The following is a 20,735-nucleotide window of genomic DNA, read 5'->3' on the forward strand; positions in this document are numbered from 1 at the left end:
TGACTGAGAAAGGAACAAGAGTTAAACTATCATTATCAAAAACATTGTTGTAAAAGCCTATAGGGCCTATCTGTACATTTTTCAAATATGTCAACACAACTACTAAGAAATTTATATTTTAAACGATCAAAGTCACATTTCAATTGTAGCATAGAATTAAGTACAATATTAGGCCACCTGTGGTCATCCATAGTTATAAAACGATTAAATAATTTAACTCTGGACAGTTTGTGTAACTTGGATAATGGAACCCACCCAAGGTCACCATAAAGTGCCTCTTTTGAAGTATACCGTGGAGCTTTGAGAAGAAAGCGGGCCATTTGCAATTGCACTTTCTCTAGGTCTTCGTTATCCTTCTTGGAATTATTATACCAAATGCTACAAGCATAATTTATTGAAGGAATTGCAATGGTTTTCCACAGTATGTTTCCATAGTACACCCGGTTAAAGTCATCAAGGTTAGCTATGATACCTTTGATATAAGCTATAAGCCGGTTGCCCTTTTGGATAACATGTTCATAATGTGAATGTTCACTCATGTTTGAGGAAATATAGACCCCTAAATATTTATAACTATTTACTTCTTTTATCGATTTTCACCTAATTTCCACTCTTTATCTTTATTTATGCGTTTTCCAACAACCATGACATTTGATTTTTCATGATTAAAACCAAGTTTCCATTCTTTGGCGAATATATTGGCAATTTCTAACATTTCAGTCATTTCCCTTTCATTATTAGCAATCAATATAACATCATCAGCCCAAAAGAGCCCTCCCATCCAGACACCATTCATTCTTACCCCGAAATTGCTTTCACGAAGAAGTTTAACAAATTCATTAATAAATATAGAAAATAAAATTGGTGAGAGTACACACCCTTGTTTTACTCCTTTGTGGATATTAAACTCATCAGTCATGCTTTCCCCCACTTTTACTTTTGCTTTAACATTGTCATATAGTGAGCTTATTATTTTCCAAATTTTCCCTCTAACTCCCGTATCCCAGGCACATTTTAGGAGACCATCACGCCATACACTATCAAATGCTTTTCGGAAGTCCAGGAAAGCTAGATGTGTAGTTTTACCTTCAATTGAACGACAAGATAAAATACTTTTCAATGTAAAGATGTGATCTTCACAACGGTGATAGGCTCTAAAGCCTCCCTGGACTTCCGAAAGTATATTTTCTTTTTCAACAAAACAAGATATATACATTGAGATTACTCTGTTAAATATTTTGGAAACACAAGATGTTAATGAGATGCCTCTATAATTATTTAGGTCTTTACGATCTCCCTTTTTAAATATTGGTAATAATGTGTGCTTATTATCCTGGTGGGTTAGTTACAGGATGTTTCTGACAAACATTCAATAATAATGCATAACATACAATGTTACTAAGAGACATACATTTCTGTTACTAATTTTACGAGAAATACGACGGGTTATTACAAATGCGACGATTAGTAACAGAATGTGACTAACAATTAGGCGCACCAATAATTATAGAATAAAACAAATTCTATACTCTACAATCCATTTGATTAAACACTATTATACTTTACAAACATGAGAAAGAAACAGATATAGCTCCTGATAAATAACTTGCATCGGCATGTGAACTGTATTTGGTGATGGGTACGCCAAATTCATATCCCATACGTCAATAATATGAATGCCAATATCTTTAAAGATATCGACAAACAAACCACGTATATCATAAATTAATCTATCACCGGTATATAGAAGAGAAGTGCGGGTATCATGATTTCGAGGTTTTGGGGTTTTAACGACCAAAATAGTATGAGGACAACGCTTCCGTAATCTCAGCAATGTTTGACGCAAAAGGTAAAGTCTCTCTATATACCGTTCTTTTACCCACTGTGTATAATGGGCCCATGGACTGATCATAATAATGTAATTACATGTGCTAGAGTCGAGGTTATCCAAGATCTCATATTCCCATCTACCAATGCGGTAAGGACAAGGCCTATTTCCTATTGAATATGGATGGAAAGTATATGTCAAATTGACTACGTCACTTGAATGATATGTTCTTTTAGCGTTAAGATTTTTTGTTTTATTGCTTTTACTGAGACCTAAAAGATCTAGTAAACCCGCATTCCATTGTCTTGTCGTGGAATCTCCAAAGAAGTAGAGTTGTTTTCCTTTCACACAGTGCTTTATTTCCGCCATTGTCCACTTCTTCGACTTACATCGTAGAGACGTCCAAGTGTCGTTCACCCAAAAACCATCACTCAGTGTAGCTGGTAAATCCGCCTTGCATTCCGGTATCACCAGACTGTGTGCCATGTTATCAGAAGTTTCTGTTAATAAAAAATATCACCCAACTTTAAAATCACCCGATTCATCTTCGGTATTACCAATCAGAAGAGAATGATACAAACTCCGTATTTGGAGTTTTTTTGTAGTTAATACACATGACACCGCACGATCGTTGTTAAAATTCGTATTTGTTGTTGTAAAAGATAAGATAATCACTTCTTTTCCTAAATGCGCAGGCTAAGTTTTAATCTGGAAACGAAGATTTTCTGCTGCTGATAAACAGAATGTATATTAATGGATTAAACCCTTTTGTAAATCTTGTTTTAGTGAGAAGTAAGTTCCATGAAAGCACAGTCGTAGAATGGTAATTGTTTCATTTTAAAAGAAACTATTCGTGAAATTTCGTGGAATTTCCTAAATTTGGAATTTCACTACTCAAAATTGAATATATCTGTACCTAGATTCACCAATTCCGTCTCTATAATTAGTGCAATATAGGCCTAAGTACAATTCAGAAAAATAAATATAGTTAGGCCTAAATACAGTATATTTTTAATTAGAAAAAGTAGAAAGGTTACCTGTGTTGTTCACAGTTATTTGTAGAGGACCATTCAAAATCTTAACGTAAGTTACAGACCTACAGAAACAATATTTATACATTAGATACAACTACTAGTCCTTCAAAGAGTGGAACATATTGATTTTGTGGGATTCCTTTTGAGAAAGGAGGTTTACCGTAACATAAATATTAGTAAAGTTACATCCACCTGATCGCAAGTGTTACTATAGGTGCAAAGCATTGACCCGAATATTTTTCCCCATTGAGTAGCATTTTTTCTATTCTGAGAATAAATGAAAAATAAAAAAAAACTACTATTAATGCAATAGTTCTCTGGATCTATAAAGTATGTTAAGAACTTCTTTTTGTTATTTCAGTGGACCTATAGATGTGCAGTACGATTCAGAAAATATCTACCCTAAATTAAAATATCACATCCTGTTCAAAGGGAAATTGCACACTTTTTACTTTAAAAATGTCTTAGTTATTACCGGTCAGAACAAGACTGGCCAAAAAATACTGGTTAAATTGTAAAGTATGTGAAAGCGAGTTAAATTTCATCTCAACAATTTCTCCAGGTCATCTACAGATATCCTCTATAAAACATACACTTAAAAAGTTTTTTGTGCGACCTAAATGAAGATAAATTTAACTATAGGCCTATGATAAAACTTACTTGTGAAAGAGAGCGGCGTTTTCAGCAAATAAATTAGAAAATTTCTTTTCAATGCGAGTAGTCTTTGATTTTAGTGACATCAGCGAATCACATGTAAGCATTTTATGCTTTGGTTTATCACACACAAATACGGTTTTGCCCATTGCCAGTGAAAAATTATAAACGCATTTATTATTGTATTTAAACTGCATTTTAAATGTACATAGCTTTGTTTCTTGTCGTTTCTCGTCCTTCGATGTGAATTTACCATCCCAAACGACTCGATCTTCCATCGGCCAAAGTACATTTTCAATAAACTTAGTTGTTTCAGACGGATGTACCAATATAATTTCAACATCATATTCACCTGGCTGTGCAGCAAAAAACTTAGCCTCATAAGTACCGTTATCAAAATCAGTTATCTTGCCTGCTACATTTACTACCTTATTTCTTATAGTTGCATACCAAAATTCACCTCCTTTTATGGAATGACTGTTGTTGATATCTCTAGCTTCAATTATCACACTAAAGTAGCTACCGGCGTTGACAGATTGTCCAGAATGCTTAAAATAATACATCGTGTTTGTCGAATTTATAATTCCAACATGTTTTTTCTGTAAAAAAAATAAAATTAACCGAATAACTCGGTAATTAGAAATTGAAATTAGTACAAGAACAAATTGATCCATATTTTTGTTCAAAGAACGATTAGTTAGTGGCAATCTCAGAACCATATAGTTTTAAAAGAAAATATGTTTCCTACATACCTTGACAGCATTGTTTGTTTGATTTGCTAAATACTCATAAAACTGGAGCTTCTGTTTTGCATAGACCTAAAAATGGATCGTTTGGTAACTAGTTAGTGCGATCTCTCGATATGTAGTTTTACGCCTAACGCAACATAAGAGATTTGATCAATCACAAGCTATGAATTATTCGAACTGTCGCTTGTCATTAATCACACTTGTTTGCGTTGCGTCTACGTCCTTGCGTTGCGTCCTAGTGGGAAGCTTAGCGTAGTCTTGCCACATTTTGTGATACGAAAAACAACTGTACTGTGTCACATGGTATCTTTAGAATTGAATGTAGTCCAAAAACAGGTGATAATCAATCTATATATATATAATTACGTAAGGGCAAAATTCTGTAAATCGCGCGTTACTTCTAGAATTTTTATCCGATGGTATATAAAGTTAGTTCATACGTTCGGTACTGATTTTAACCACCTAACATAACCCTGTTTACTAATGAAATTGAGTTAGATAAATAGTTATTGACGATTAAAACGAATTTAGGTCCAACGATTTTCCCCAAATAGGGGTGTTTTCGAAAACCGGAAAACACAGACCCATGAATACAATATTGAAAATATTTTTATTAGGATCTTCGTTTTCAAGAAGTCCTGACAATAGCGACCACCTTATAACACAATATTGAGAATTTCTAGTGGGGGCCTATGTATTTTTAAAGATTTCTTGAAAATAGAGACCACAAAATTGAAAATGTTTAAAAAGAAAGCTATTAAAAATATGTGCATAAGTTAATTACACATTTTTTTGGTACATTTATATAATATTAAATAATTAGAGTATTAGGAAGAACTGTTGGGTATCAAATGAAATTTCATGAAATATGCTTCTAAATGTTGTGTTCTAATGAAGATCTGTGTTTTTGAGAAAACAGAGAATCTTTTCAAATGTCCCAATATTATTGTGTGTGATTATCGATATTTCTCTAAAATAGAGATCGCCACTAAACTTTTCAATATTGTGTTCTTTAGGAAGGTCTCTGTTTTCTAAAATAAATTTCAAAAACAGAGACCATAATATATCTCGAAACACAGACCCCCACTAAAACCTCTCAATATTGTGTTTTATAGGGTGGTTTCTGTTTTGGAGATTTCATGAAAACCTCACTAAGACTTCTCAATCTTATGTTCTAGAGATTTTTTTCTTACATAAAGTTTGATACACTAGTGTAGAAACAGCTTCAGATTCAGATTCGATTTATTACGTAATTCATACATAGTATAATGATAATAGTTTTCTTGTTGGCAGAAAAAAACAATCAAAACAATACACACATAATATTTACATTCGTGATCAACTTGGAACTAACAACAACAACAACTGATCAAGCAATATAAAATACAACAGACCTAATGACCTATCTTTGAAAGTCATTGTTGTGTAGTCTAATAGCGGGGGTCGCTATTGTCAAGACTTCTTGAAAACGGAGATCGCCACTAAAAATATTTTCAATATTGTATTCATACTGGGTCTCTCTGAGTTTTCGAAAACAGAGACTGCCAATAAAAGTTTACAATATTAAGTTTTACGATTTTTGTTGTTTTGTCGTAAAACACAGTTTGAGAAACCTAACACAATTATTGAAAACTTTTAATGTGAACAGAGATCTCTACTCAAAAATCTTCTCAATATTGTATTCTGTACCGGGTCTTTGTTTACGGGTTTTTGAAAATAGAGACCCCTCCCCCCAAAAAAGTTCACAATATTATGTTCAAGAGGATGGTGTTTCTCTGTTTCTGTGAAATTATGTAAACAGAGATTCCTACTAAAAATTCTAAATATAGTGTTTTAGGTGGAGCCTTTTGATTTCAATATTAGGCCTACTTAAAAACACATAGACCCCACTAAACTGTCAATATTATGTCATTTATACAGTGCAGTAGGGGGAGCAGGCTGGTTTCTCCCTGTGACATTTTCCATTGCACATTTTCCCATGGACATTTTCCACAGGAATTTTTTCCCCCGGACATCTACTACTGTGTTTTCCACCGGGGTCAAATTTCCAGAGGGAAACCAGCCTAGAACAGAAGGATAAGTCTCTGTTATCAAGATGTATTGAAAGCAAAGACGCCATTAACATTTTCCAAGTGTGTTATAGAGGGAAAGGTCTCGTCTCTGCTTGCGATGAATTGTAAAATCCCTACAAAATATTGTGTTCTAGATGGTGGTCTCTGTTTAAAAAAAATAAATCTTGAATTGAAATGGGGACCTCCAACTAACAATTCTCAACATTGTGTTAACTAGGTGAAGCCTTATGTTTTCAAGAATCGAGTGGCCTCACTCAATCTCATCAATATTTAGTTGACCCCACTACAAATTCTCAATATTTTTGTTCTATAGATTAGAGACCCCACCAACATTTCTCAATATTTATGTTCTACAGGGTGGTCTCGGTTTTCGATAAACCTAAAAATAGATACCTTTATTAAGAATGTTAGTCGCTTCTTACCCCATACAATTCATGAATATGGTGGCCATTTTGAGTCTCATGCTAATTTTAATAAGCAAAATTAAATGTCAAATAAAATTCAATTTAGCAGCCATTTAAAATAACAGTTTTAAAGATATATTGTCCCCCTGAAAAATATTTTGTATTTCAAATTTGTTTTTTAATGTGTCATTTTATTGTCACATAATAGTTATTCACGTTAGCCAAACAATTAATTACCTGAAAAAATGTAATTTAAAGCAAATAATACTTAGGGTTATAATTAAACCTTTTACCTGAATAAATACTATTTTTTTACAGTTACAGAAGTGAATAACTTTTGTATTTTAATTAAATACAACAAGAATTTATACTTTGATATGTCATATTGTGCAACTGTAATTGAAAAATAAAAAATACTGAATCTGTAAAAGATGATGTGCTTATTAAATAATTTAAATAAAAATGATGTCTAAATAATATTACTTTATTATACTAAACAGACTCAATTTCTGTCACTTTAGTTTATTTTATTGCTAAGGTCAAGTGTGGGGGTCACTACATCAGCCTTATATGGACTGTTTTTATAATAATTCAATGATTATCTGACAGCGAATTACAGTATTATAATATCGGTCTAGATTGACAGTCAAATGGGACTCATTATAAATATCAGAAATAATATTTTGATTATTTGACAGTGAATTATTATAATACTTGCCTAGGTTGACAGCAAAAACAAAGTCATTATTTATTGAACAAGATTTTACAGATTACTGTCTACATGCATCTATATAATACTGTATTATCAGCAAATTTTTTCATAGACTCTCTTCTCCAAGGCGTGCTTTGGGGTTTGTAATTTTAGCATGACCCGTCCTAGTTTACAAATTATCAAAAACGTCGGCCTCTAGAACTATAACTGCTGCTTATAGCTTCTGAATGAGTAGTCCTCTTGGGACGTAGCTGGCTAAAGCAGCGTGAAAAACAAATATTTTATGAGTGTACTTGCCTTTGTGTTATATATTACATCTGAGGGAATAGACAATTGTGGAAGAAAGATTGGAATGTTCCATTCATCGTAAATCAATACATTTGTATAAACATATATTAAATCTATTTATCATTATGATGCTGTACTCGGGCTGTTAAAAACAATTATCGTAGAAGGAGATAGACGAAGCATCCTCGTATTATTGTTTGCGGGTATTTTTCAAGATGGACATCCGTTAGACAGTGTATACCAGGGGCGGTCGCAGGACTATGTTAAGAGAGTTGCCCAAGGAGTCCAGGGCTGTAGACACTGAGTATTTGAGCCACAGGGCCGCCTGTGGCGAAGCAAATTGTTAAATGACACCCCTAGATGGCCGCAAATAGTACTCTCGCATGTAAAATTCATGAAAAATTGCATTTCTAGTTCGCCGGAAATGTCACTCTTAGTGCGCTAGCAAACAGAAGATTGTAGCATATATTATTCCGCCGGTGATATACGGGACTAACAATAGGATAAAAATGTTTTCATTCAATGCGAACGTTACGGGAAAGTCCCTGGTGAAGGTACTTCTGGTACGGTATTACTATCTAATAACTATAATCAATTAATGCAAATTAATTATCAATAATTTTAAAAAGTTGTACAAAAATATGAAGCTGCTGCTATAAATATATTGAGCAAAACGTTACATTGTATTATTTTGAATTAAATGCTAAATAAAGTCAGATGTTAAAACCACAATTTCCACTATGGATTCCTTTTGGATGATTCAAGGGCAAATAAAAATCGTAAAACTTACGTTTTTTACTCTAGCTTTCGCTGTTCAACGACGCAGCTTAATCATGAGTGAGTCTCTATGACTTGTTACCATGCGATCTCGTATTTGGTATAGTGCCATCTATGTAACGTTCGTTCAGGTTTACCCAAATGGGATTGTCGGGGCCTCCTCCTAAGTTCTAATCCGCCGTCGTCTCTGTTCATAGTATTACCATGTTTTCTTATTTGTATGGATTCTTTTATTTTTCTGTCTTTCCATGAAGATTCTGTGCCTAGTATTTTTACCTTCCAATTTGGTAAATGAGTGTGAGTGGTCATGTGATCGGTGATGGCTGAGTTATGAATAATTTCTGAGGCTGAATTTCGGGCTGAACGTGTTAAAATACCTGTGCAATGTGAAGTAACATCTGCTTTATGTTCTTTTATCCTTGTGGATAAGATTCTCGCTGTTTCTCCTATATAAGCCTTTTCACAGTTGTTGCAATTTACTTGGTATATTACATCGGATTTGTCATCATTTTTTATTTTGTCTTTAGGGTGAACTAAAACATTTCTTAATTTGTTTTGTTGTGTAAAATAAGTGTTGACATTGTAACTAGATAAGCAGCGTCTAATTCTTTCTGGTATTCTTGGTATGTATGGTATCCCTATGTTTTCTTTGTTTTTGTTGTATCTTTCGTTTTTCGTTTGACATTTTCGTTGTTTTTTTTTCTCCGATCTTTTTTGGATTATCTTGTCCATGGACCAATTTGGGTACTCGCACCCAACGAGCGCGTGTTTAATATTTTTCATTTCACTTTTCTAGTTACTACTTTTTCACATCTGTCAACCAGGGTGTTAGCCACACTTAACCTGTGTTCCAATGGATGGCAGGAGTGAAAGTTTAAGTATTGATCTGTGTCGGACTTTTTTCTGTAAATTGTTGTCGTTAGATCTCCATTGTTCTATGTAATTATGATGTCTAAGAAGGGTACTGTATTTTATATTACCTGTCTTGTCAATTGTGTTTAAGTGTGAGTTAAGATTTTCGGCTGATCCCTCAGGAATGAGAGCTAATATGCATCAACGCACCTTTTCCAAAATGTTGGTTTCATTCCGTCTGGTGCTGTTTTCAGTGCTTTTTTTTCAAATCTTCCAGATACAAATTTGCAACAATCGGGCTGATGGGACTGCTCATGGCAATACCGCCTATCTGTTTATATATTTTTTCTTGGAAGCTGAAATAAGTGCTATTAATGACAAGTGATAGTAAATCTATTATATCTGTAATGACAATGTTTGTGCCTTTTTTTCAATGTTTTATCTTGTGTAAGTCTCCTTTCTACTATTTCTATTGCTTCTTTGGTAGGGGTTTTAGTGTAAAGTGACACGAATACATTAGTATATCGTGATTTAGTCGTAGTCAGAAGTTTATTGATCGACATCTATTTCTAATGTGTAGTAGAGCGTTTCTTTGAATAATTTTTTTTGTATTATAACCTAACAGCAAGTTCATTTTGGATTGTTATTAAATTGAAAAGCTTACCAATGGTTTATTCAAATTCAACATTGTAACTAATGCCTCACTATTCAATTAAAATTATATTTTTATACTATTAATATTGTTGAAAATGAATTGCGTGATATGAAAATGTATTGATAGTAACTTAACAAAGATACGTTTTAGTTCGATTATTTGGTATCCATTATTTTTGTAGCGTGCCATTTAAAATTATTTTTTTTACAAAGAAATATTTTGGTTGTGAAGGTCGAAATAAGCATTACTTCTTTTACTAATTTTCACAAAGCTAGCAACGTTATACCATCAGAATCATGGAGCGAGTGAGGCTTGAACTCTGCCATTGATTGTAACAACCTAAACTTTAAACTGTGATATCTCTGGAAGTAAATTTAGTATCACAAAATTGTTTTCAGTATTTTAAATCTTGGTTCATATAGTTTCAAATATATGTGATAATCCCAACATTTCTTTTCAGAGCTAATATACGTGGTGTACCGCAAACGTTATCACCATTTGATTTCGCAATGCAAACCTTCAAACAATAAATATTATAATGACCTATTCAATTTTCACAGCATGGGGAATTACATTACGTTATTTATACAGTGTCGTATTGTTCGAAATGTAACGTAAGTCTCGCACCACAAGCTTTGAATACATGTTCCACAAGCTTACACAATAAGTTGTGTGTCTTAAACGAATCGACTCAACAGATATGTATTATGTGTTTGTTAATTCCCTAAACTTGCCTACAGGAGGGCAGGATCTGAAAACAACCCGGCTCAACTGCTTTAATTGGTTAAAAATGTGAAAAATAAGACGATTTAATATAAATAATCTTAGCGGCCGGCTATAAATCTAAAGCATTGCGTGCGGATTTATATTTTTTGTTTTTCTTCTGTAATTCACCCACTCGATCGATCGTGAGGCCAAAACAAATGGGAGACTCTTAACTTTTCAGGGAAAATACTGGGTTTCCCCCGATTTGTATCAACGGAGTCTGGCAAAAACATAAAGAGAATTAATGCAGTAACTATACAACGTCAGGCTAGGCCTATAGCTCCGTACGATGTTCGTACGTTACCGATGATTACCAGCTAGGCCTACAAAACTAGAGAGGGATTGGTGAATTTTGTCGAATGGGGAAGTGCTGTGCCCAAAATAGGGAAGCTGTCCAATATAAGGAAATCCGATTTGTCCAAAATGGGGACATTTCTGTTCAGAATGGGGAAGTGCTGTGTCCAAAATAGGGAAGCTGTTCCATATAGAGAAATCCGATTTGTCCAAAATGGGGAAATTTCTGTCCAGAATCGGGAAGTGCTGTGTCCAAAACAGGGAAGCTGTCTGTAACTACTTTATGACTAAGCCTTATCAAGGTCCGGTTTTAAATTTTTAAAGACACGCGACTAAAAATACGATAACATTTTTTTGCGTTCAATGCGAATGATGAAGGTACTTCTGGTACGGTAATACATTCTAATAACTATTAAATTAATGTAAATTAATTATAATTATCAAATAATGATATAAAAAAGTTAGACAACAAAATATGAAGCTGCTGCTATAGGCCTAAATATTTAAATTGTGTTATTTTTTAAATAAATGTTAAATAAGTCAGCAGTTAATTAAAACCACAATTTCTAAAATTAATTTTCATTTATCCACTATAAACTGTACAAAAAATAATAAATATAAAACAAAGAAAATAATGATAGCAAATTTGCAGAAAGAAGCAAAATTTGCTCTGCTACCGGCGTAATATTACGGACGTATACGGAAATGAAGATAAATAGGGTACTACACAGAAATACAAAACTATACGCAAAATTACGGTTTGTGGAAAAAATTACGGAAAAAACTCAATAATTATGAACAAATCGACGACACATTTGACGGGTTTTTCCCCAACACAGTGTGTGTTGGCCTCCTTTCCATTGTATAAATACTGCAAACGTCATAAACGATGAATTATCAATGGTAAAATAGTTATTTTAAGTACCAATAAATATAGATTACAACCAATTACTTTTATCAGGAAAGATATGCAGCTCCCTGCTCTCATAACGCCCAAGCAACTAGTTAATCAGAAATTCATTCTGCGCGTGCTCAGAAACTTATCTACACTTATCTCTGCGAGGTATTGTAGGCCTATATTTGTGACTGCTGTGCATTCTGCCAATTTACAAATGTTCTCTTGCAGACTGGACTTCTATAACATATACTGTAAATATATCTGGATATTGTATACGATAAAATGGGACTTTAATTTAGTGGCAGAAACATTTAGTATGAACTTAAGGGTGTTGCCCGGGCCACTAGGGCAACACCCCTAGGTCCGTCCCTGTCCACGATCGGTAAACACCCCTATTCGGGTCAAACCGTTGAACCTAAATTCGTTTTAATTATTAATAACTAATGACCTAACTCAATTAAACAGGGTTACATCAGATGGTTAAAATCAGTACCGAAAGTACGAACCAACTTTATATACCATCGAGTAAACATTCTAGAAGTAACGCGCGATTTACCGAATTTTGCCCCTATACGTAAATTTATAAATAGATAAAATGTTTTCCACGTATCATTAGTTTAATATGTTATATGGTGCCGTAAATGAATTATATATTACGGTAATATTTGTCTGTGTTATAGTGCTATTATATATAGATCGCAGATTATGTATAAAAAAGTAGCCTGTATTAGTAGAGTATGAATACTAATTAATAGCCTAATATATTATATTATCACATTTAGGCACATTTAGTAAATAACTCAATTTTAATTAAATTTACTTTTTTTTTCATATTCGTAAGGGCGACCCATTTTTATTTCATTCAAATTTTCAATTTTAATGCAAAATCAATATTAAAAAATGTAACAAACATCGATAAAATATACTGTTAATTAACTGTTAAATGTTCATACCGTATTCGATTCTCAATAGTAGATCCTACAGCATATTTTGTTTGGAAAGCTATACAGTACAAATAATAATTTGACCACCAAGTATTGGCCAGTGATTGCATGATATGATACATATGAACTCAACATATTATTTATGATATAGATGTTTCATACCTGTTGGTTGAACCTTTTAATAGTTGGAATCACATCAGACGATACGGTCTCACGGAATGAAAAACGTGGAGTAGTCTGAAATGTCAATAACACTATCGGTAATATTGTAATGTTTATACCACTTTAACTTTACAGGCCTGATGCAGGACAAACATTTATATTGATCATAATTTGCAATAATTATCGTCCGATAGTTTTGCAAAGTTTTTTTACACGGTTAATTTTAAAATAAACACTTTCTTATCAATTGGGAATACTCTAGTTGAAATTACCCTGTCAAATACCTATTATGTTGTACGTCACAATTGTTGTAGAAGCTTATGAATAATAAACGGTTTGGCAAAACATGCCATCAGATGACTTGATAAGTATATAATATACTTGCATTTTACGTTTTTAGTGTTATTCAATTTTATTTTCACTCTTTTAAAAAAGTAGGCCTATTCACTATAATTCTGTATTTTACCATTTTAAGAGAAAATTTTTTTTATTCGTCATGATTTCTGTTACACATGTTTAATTTATTTACATTTAACCAAATATGATTGTAGCTGAGCTTTATAATTATAGCAATACTATTCTAAATACATTATTGACGTTTACAGTCAAATGAATCACTATGCTTGATTATTGGTATCGTATCTGCTTTGTTGCTTAGCATACACCACTGATTTTAGTTTGTGGATTGTAACTAAACTGAATATAAATGTAATCGAACGTGAGATCAATAGGATCATGTGATTGCTGTGGTGTTAATTGCTGTACTGTAATTTCATTACATGGCACTATTTGTAATTATGTCGAATGTTATTTCTACCAGGCCATTTTTCCATAACATAAGTTCGCCTATTTTTTTAAAAATAATTTAAACTCTGAAGTTAAGTATAGTTTCTTACAATTATTTCATAAACTGCATACGCCACTGCTACGAAAAAGAGCATTCTATATACTCTTGTTTGTTTACTAACTTGAACAGTCATCTTCTTTCCTAATTTCAACTTCATAGCTTTTAGATTCAACACACGAATCACCAATCTGTAAATGAAATAATTATTTAACATGATTAAATTGTGTTGACGATGTAGTTTAGTTGTAATGAGAGATGATATACAACAGTATCATAATTGATGATTTTTCAGCTGAAAGCACAGGGGCGGTCGCAGGACTATATTCAGTGGGTTGCCAAAAGACTCCAGGGCTGTAGACACTGAGTATTTGAGCAAGTAAATTGTTAAATGACACCCCTAGATGGCCGCAAATGGTACTCTCGCACGTAAAATTCATGATAAATTGCACCTCTAGTTCGCCGGAAATGTCACTTACTCTATTAGTGCGCTAGCAAACAGAGGATTGTAGCCTATATTCTGCCGGTAATAAAACATACGCGACTAACAATATAAAATAACATTTGTTTTCGTTCAATGCGAACGTAAGGTACTTCTGGTACGGTATAACATTCTAATAACTTTACTCAATTAATGTAAATTCATTATCAATTAATAATTTTAAAAAGCTATACAAAAAAATATAAAGCTGCTGCTAAAAATATAAAAAACGAAAACGTTAAATTGTATTACTTTGAATTAAATGCTAAATAAAGTCAGTTGATAAAACCACAATTTCCAAAATTCATTTTTATTTATGCAGTGGCTGCATCTCCGCCTAGTCGTAGATCCAAGCTAGATTCTATATCTACGCCTATTGACCTGATCGGGCCAAGGCCCTCGTAACCTAAAAAAACATCCCTCTAGGAAAATGATGAGAAAAGAAGATGGTCAATAAAGAAGATGGTGAGTAAAACAAAAATGTAAAAAAAAAAAAAAAAATACCAGAAAGGAGTTTCGAACACGAGCCTAACCTACAGCATTACATTGCGAGACCCAGGTACTACCCATTCAGCCATCCAGTTGACTTACAATCCATCGATATAATAACATATTAGTATTTTATCAAAAAATTATAGGGGACGCGATATCGGCGTAAATATAGAATCTAGGATTGGATTTACGACTAGGCGTAGAGGCAGCCAGTTCGTTTTACTTATCCACTATAAACTTTGCAAAAGTGTTGTTTAAACCACACTCCAAAATAAATGATAGGACATTTGCAGAAAGAAGCAAACTTTGCTCTGCCGGTATAACACGGTTCAAATTTCGAAACGTCTATAAATTACTACAGAAATTCGGCCTAATATTTACGGACGTACGGAAATGAAGATAAATAGGGTACTACACGCATCGGAAATATAAAACTATAAGCACAATTATGTTTTGTCCTAAAAATTGGCCTTAGATTATGGAAAACCCCCCGGCAAAACGCAATCATTATGGACAAATCGATTATTAGCATTGGCAATGAAGATCTGCACATTGCGAGAGGAGAGGGAAGTCCGGTAATGTGTCATGATAATGTATAATGTAACAAGCCAGAGGTGAAATAAAATCACGAATACATTTAGCTGATTGTCATTGTTTTAGTCGTCGTCAGAAGTTTATCGACCGACATCTATTTCTCATGTGTAGTAGTTTCTTTGATTTAATAATGTTGTTTGTATTATAACACAAGTTCATTTTGGATTTTCAGTAAATTACCAATGGTTTATTCAAAGTAATCCCTTACTCTTAAATCAAAATTGTATTCTTATACTACTATAGGTCTATTGTTGAAACGTAACAAAAATACGTTCTTGTCTGGTTAGTAGGTATACATGCAGTGATGAAGCGGAGGATTATTTTTGTAGCGTTCCATTTATTTTGTTACAAAGAAATATTTTGGTTGTGAAGGTCGCTAAATTCGTTGGCGCCAGCATTACTTATTTGGCCAATTTTAACAATTAAGCTAACAAAACATTCAACAATGATAAAATGCCCTTTAACTCTGTAACTACTTTATGACTAAGCCTATCAAGTTCCGGGTCCGGAAACACCCCCCGTCCCCATAATTTCCCCTAAATGGTAAAGGTGCCCTTTTTTAGAGAACACACTAAAAAAAATTTTTTTTTTTGCGTCAATGCGGTACTTCTGGTACGGTAATAACTAAAATACTATTAATTAATGTAAATTAATTATTATTATCAATTAATGATTTAAGTTAGACAAAAAAATATGAAGCTACTGCTATAAATATTGAGGAAAACGTTACATTGTATTATTTTGAATTAAATGCTAAATAAGTCAGCAGTTAATTAAAACCACAATTTTCCAAATTCATTTTCATTTATCCACTATAAACTGTACAATAAATAATAAATATAAAATAAAGAAATTAATTATAGGACATTTTGCAGAAAGAAGCAAAATTTGCTCTGCTACCGGTATAATTCTCTGTTACTATGGAAATTCGGCCTAATATTACGGACGTATACGGAAATGAAGATAAATAGGGTACTACACGGAAAAACAAAACTATACGCAAAATTATGATTTGGCCTTAAATTATGGAAAAACGCAATAACTATGAACAAATCGACGACCCATATGACAGGTTTTTCCCGAACACAGTGTGTGTTGGCTTCCTTTCGTACCTCTCATCAGGCGAGAGATACATCTCCCTGTTCTCATGACGCGCGCACCACAAGCAACTAGTCAATCAGAAATTCATTCTGTGTATGCTCAGAAACTTATTTTGCGCGGTATAGTAGGCCTATTGGTGACTGCTGTGCATTCTGCCAATTTACAAATATTCTCTTCCAGACTGGACTTCTATAACGTATAAATATGGATATTGTATGGGTCCGCCCCTGAAGCAACACAAGCGAATTGACCATTGATTGGTCAAATTACTTGCGTTCCGCTTACGTCATTGCGTTGCGTCCTAGTGGGAACCAAACTTTAAGAAGAATAAAAAAAAACCTTTCTACCAGATTTACAACCAAATTACAGGGTTTGGAGAGAAAGGATCGAAAGGGGCGGATCACCCGGAAGCTCCGACGATATTAGACATAACGGTACTCTTAGTAGCTTTTAAAGAACACATATTTGAATGGGCACACCTAGTAGGGTATTGCTTTTTTTTATCATGAAATTTTATTACCACACCTAACCCTACCATAACCCCCCCTAACCCCCCAACCCCACCCGTGGGTCAATCTTCTCGGACAGGGGTTGGGGGCCCCGATCGGTGGCTCTGGTACCTCCTCCACTACTAATTACACAATGTAAACAACATTATCTTAATCGGAATAGTTTTAAATTGCAATTCCCTCATAACTTATCACCAGTAACTATACAGTAACACCACATTGTAAATCAGCCACAATAGTAATATATAATAGTAACATAATAAAATAGTAAAATAATTGGTGTACGAGTGCAATTTAAAGTTCATTTTCTCCAAATCTGTTCACTTCCTGCCCACCGTGATTTTCTACAATCTACCACACTAAATCTAGATCAGCATTTCTTCCTGTAATTTGTTTAAGTAACTAATAGAGATTTGCGCTATTTCATTTTTTAGTATATGCATGTGTCCGGTCAAACAAATTATGTTCATAATAAATGTTTGTTTGAAATTAACCTACTACAAAATATTATCCGTAAAACATAGTCCTAGCAATACAAGAAACTCACCAGAATCGTTGAATATATTGGTACTATTATTTAGCTACCGTATACCCAGAACATCACTTTGGTTGTCACTGTACAATTACAACTATTATATTATTATATCCTACTCGTGGTTGTCATGCAACTAAATTATGGTGGCGCTAAAGTATTTTTGGAATACAATAACTTAAGGCGTTCATGAATATACATACAATAACCAATATTCTTTTTGCAAGCCATTATAACGTGTTCTGATGATCCTGAATATTCAAATTCAAATGTTGTCACCTCTCTTAGGAGATACATATAAAAACTTGACAGCAATCTAAAACATATCAAAATGAAGATTCACACGAAAATGGTTTTAACAAGTTAAATAATGTGTCAAAATCATTATGAAAAAGGGCAGACTTAACCCTATCACAGATACCATGATTGACACAATCCACAGTGTTACACATTTTTGAAAGATTATGGCGGTATGTACTATTAAAGACAATATTACAAATAGAAAAGTCATTGCTTTGTATGTTATCAATTAGGGTGTTTTTTACATGTTCTAAATTGTTATTTAATAGATGCGAGTAAAAAGACCTAGATTTGGAATCACTAATACATATCTGTTGAAGTAAATTGACTTGGTTACATTTAATAATGTTGGAACTTGGGTAAATTTAAAGAGTGAAGGAGAGCAGTGTTTCTACAGGTAAACCCAACGCCGCTAGAATTAATTTAAGTCAAGAATATCCTTCTTGCTCATTTTACACATTGTAGGCCAACGTTAGAGTTACTGGTATCGGGACTTTTCCAGACATGTAGTTTTACATCTGTAGACGAACCATAATATTTACACATGCCAATTCCTTGCAATGCATAGAAAGCTCTCTGACATTTACTTATTCTATTCCTGACATGAGCATCGCCCTTAAGATTACCACCCAACGCCTAGGTACCTGTACGACATCAACACACATGTCTCGGTTGGGGCGACTTTTTCTCATTCTCACAGATTTCCTCATCTTTATCGTTTCAAATTAATTAATTAAATTTCAGTATATCACCGGGCGGTTTAGAATTAATGTTCTTTGCCTGATTTGTTTATATATATATATATATATATATATATATATATATATATATATATATAAATCCAAAGGCAAATTACTGAAAAAAATGACAATGCTGTGGGTATCAGTGGCTGGATCTCAATGGAGATACAAATAAAAAAGCGAAAAGCTAAATCAAAACGATAATGTAAACAGCCAGAAAAGTTAGCAGAGCTTTCGGGCAACACTAGCCCTTCATCAGTGCAAGTGAGGGAATTTGGATAAAGTCATAATTTGGTAAAGTTATCCAAAGTACCCTCCATAATTACAGCAAAATCAGATCAAAATTGATACAAACAGTAGAAAATATATATAAATCCAAAGGCAAATTACTGAAAAAAATGACAATGCTGTGGGTATCAGTGGCTGGATCTCAATGGAGATACAAATAAAAAAGCGAAAAGCTAAATCAAAACGATAATGTAAACAGCCAGAAAAGTTAGCAGAGCTTTCGGGCAACACTAGCCCTTCATCAGTGCAAGTGAGGGAATTTGGATAAAGTCATAATTTGGTAAAGTTATCCAAAGTACCCTCCATAATTACAGCAAAATCAGATCAAAATTGATACAAACAGTAGAAAATATATATAAATCCAAAGGCAAATTACTGAAAAAAATGACAATGCTGTGGGTATCAGTATATATATATATATATATATATATATATATATATATAATCATACTGTAAATTATAGAAACAGTGCTCATATTCGGAACATGATCTCATAATCGCGTCGAGCATAGCTCATTGGCGAAAGTTCCGTATTTTTTAGTTGTATGAAAAAATGTCTCTGGCGGGATTCGAACCTGCAACCTCTCGCTTACAGGGCGAGTATCATACCACTAGACCACAGAGCCATGTATGGTATTATCACAGATTTTCACCCACCAGATACATTCTCTCATACAACAAACGCCCTCACAATCAGTGGAGGCTTAACAAGTCAGAATAAATTCCAACTTTAATTCGCAACGGTTTTTTAAATAATATTGTGTATATGTAAATCAATGATGTTGCGTAGCACTGTGTAAATTATATATAAATCATACTGTAAATTATAGAAACAGTGCTCATATTCGGAACATGATCTCATAATCGCGTCGAGCATAGCTCATTGGCGAAAGTTCCGTATTTTTTAGTTGTATGAAAAAATGTCTCTGGCGGGATTCGAACCTGCAACCTCTCGCTTACAGGGCGAGTATCATACCACTAGACCACAGAGCCATGTATGGTATTATCACAGATTTTCACCCACCAGATACATTCTCTCATACAACAAACGCCCTCACAATCAGTGGAGGCTTAACAAGTCAGAATAAATTCCAACTTTAATTCGCAACGGTTTTTTAAATAATATTGTGTATATGTAAATCAATGATGTTGCGTAGCACTGTGTAAATTATATATAAATCATACTGTAAATTATAGAAACAGTGCTCATATTCGGAACATGATCTCATAATCGCGTCGAGCATAGCTCATTGGCGAAAGTTCCGTATTTTTTAGTTGTATGAAAAAATGTCTCTGGCGGGATTCGAACCTGCAACCTCTCGCTTACAGGGCGAGTATCATACCACTAGACCACAGAGCCATGTATGGTATTATCACAGATTTTCACCCACCAGATACATTCTCTCATACAACAAACGCCCTCACAATCAGTGGAGGCTTAACAAGTCAGAATAAATTCCAACTTTAATTCGCAACGGTTTTTTAAATAATATTGTGTATATGTAAATCAATGATGTTGCGTAGCACTGTGTAAATTATATATAAATCATACTGTAAATTATAGAAACAGTGCTCATATTCGGAACATGATCTCATAATCGCGTCGAGCATAGCTCATTGGCGAAAGTTCCGTATTTTTTAGTTGTATGAAAAAATGTCTCTGGCGGGATTCGAACCTGCAACCTCTCGCTTACAGGGCGAGTATCATACCACTAGACCACAGAGCCATGTATGGTATTATCACAGATTTTCACCCACCAGATACA

At 33.6% G+C, this 20,735-nt stretch overlaps 1 protein-coding gene across 1 annotated transcript; it reads right to left on the bottom strand.

The window, feature by feature from the left end:
* Positions 1-1,459: 1,459 nt before the first annotated feature.
* Positions 1,460-17,715, bottom strand: LOC144848179 (NXPE family member 4-like). Its single transcript, XM_078704884.1, has 7 exons — positions 17,657-17,715; positions 13,985-14,123; positions 13,089-13,163; positions 4,269-4,334; positions 3,523-4,115; positions 2,866-2,924; positions 1,460-2,328 (listed from the first exon to the last, which is right to left on the bottom strand). Exons 2-7 carry the CDS (start codon positions 14,090-14,092, stop codon positions 1,556-1,558), a joined length of 1,674 nt encoding a protein of 557 aa, XP_078561010.1. The 5' UTR covers positions 14,093-14,123; positions 17,657-17,715; the 3' UTR covers positions 1,460-1,555.
* Between the last annotated feature and the right edge of the window lie 3,020 nt (positions 17,716-20,735).

This window comes from Antedon bifida, chromosome 7, assembly GCF_963402885.1.
Source record: "Antedon bifida chromosome 7, ecAntBifi1.1, whole genome shotgun sequence".
Classification (NCBI taxonomy): domain Eukaryota; kingdom Metazoa; phylum Echinodermata; class Crinoidea; order Comatulida; family Antedonidae; genus Antedon; species Antedon bifida.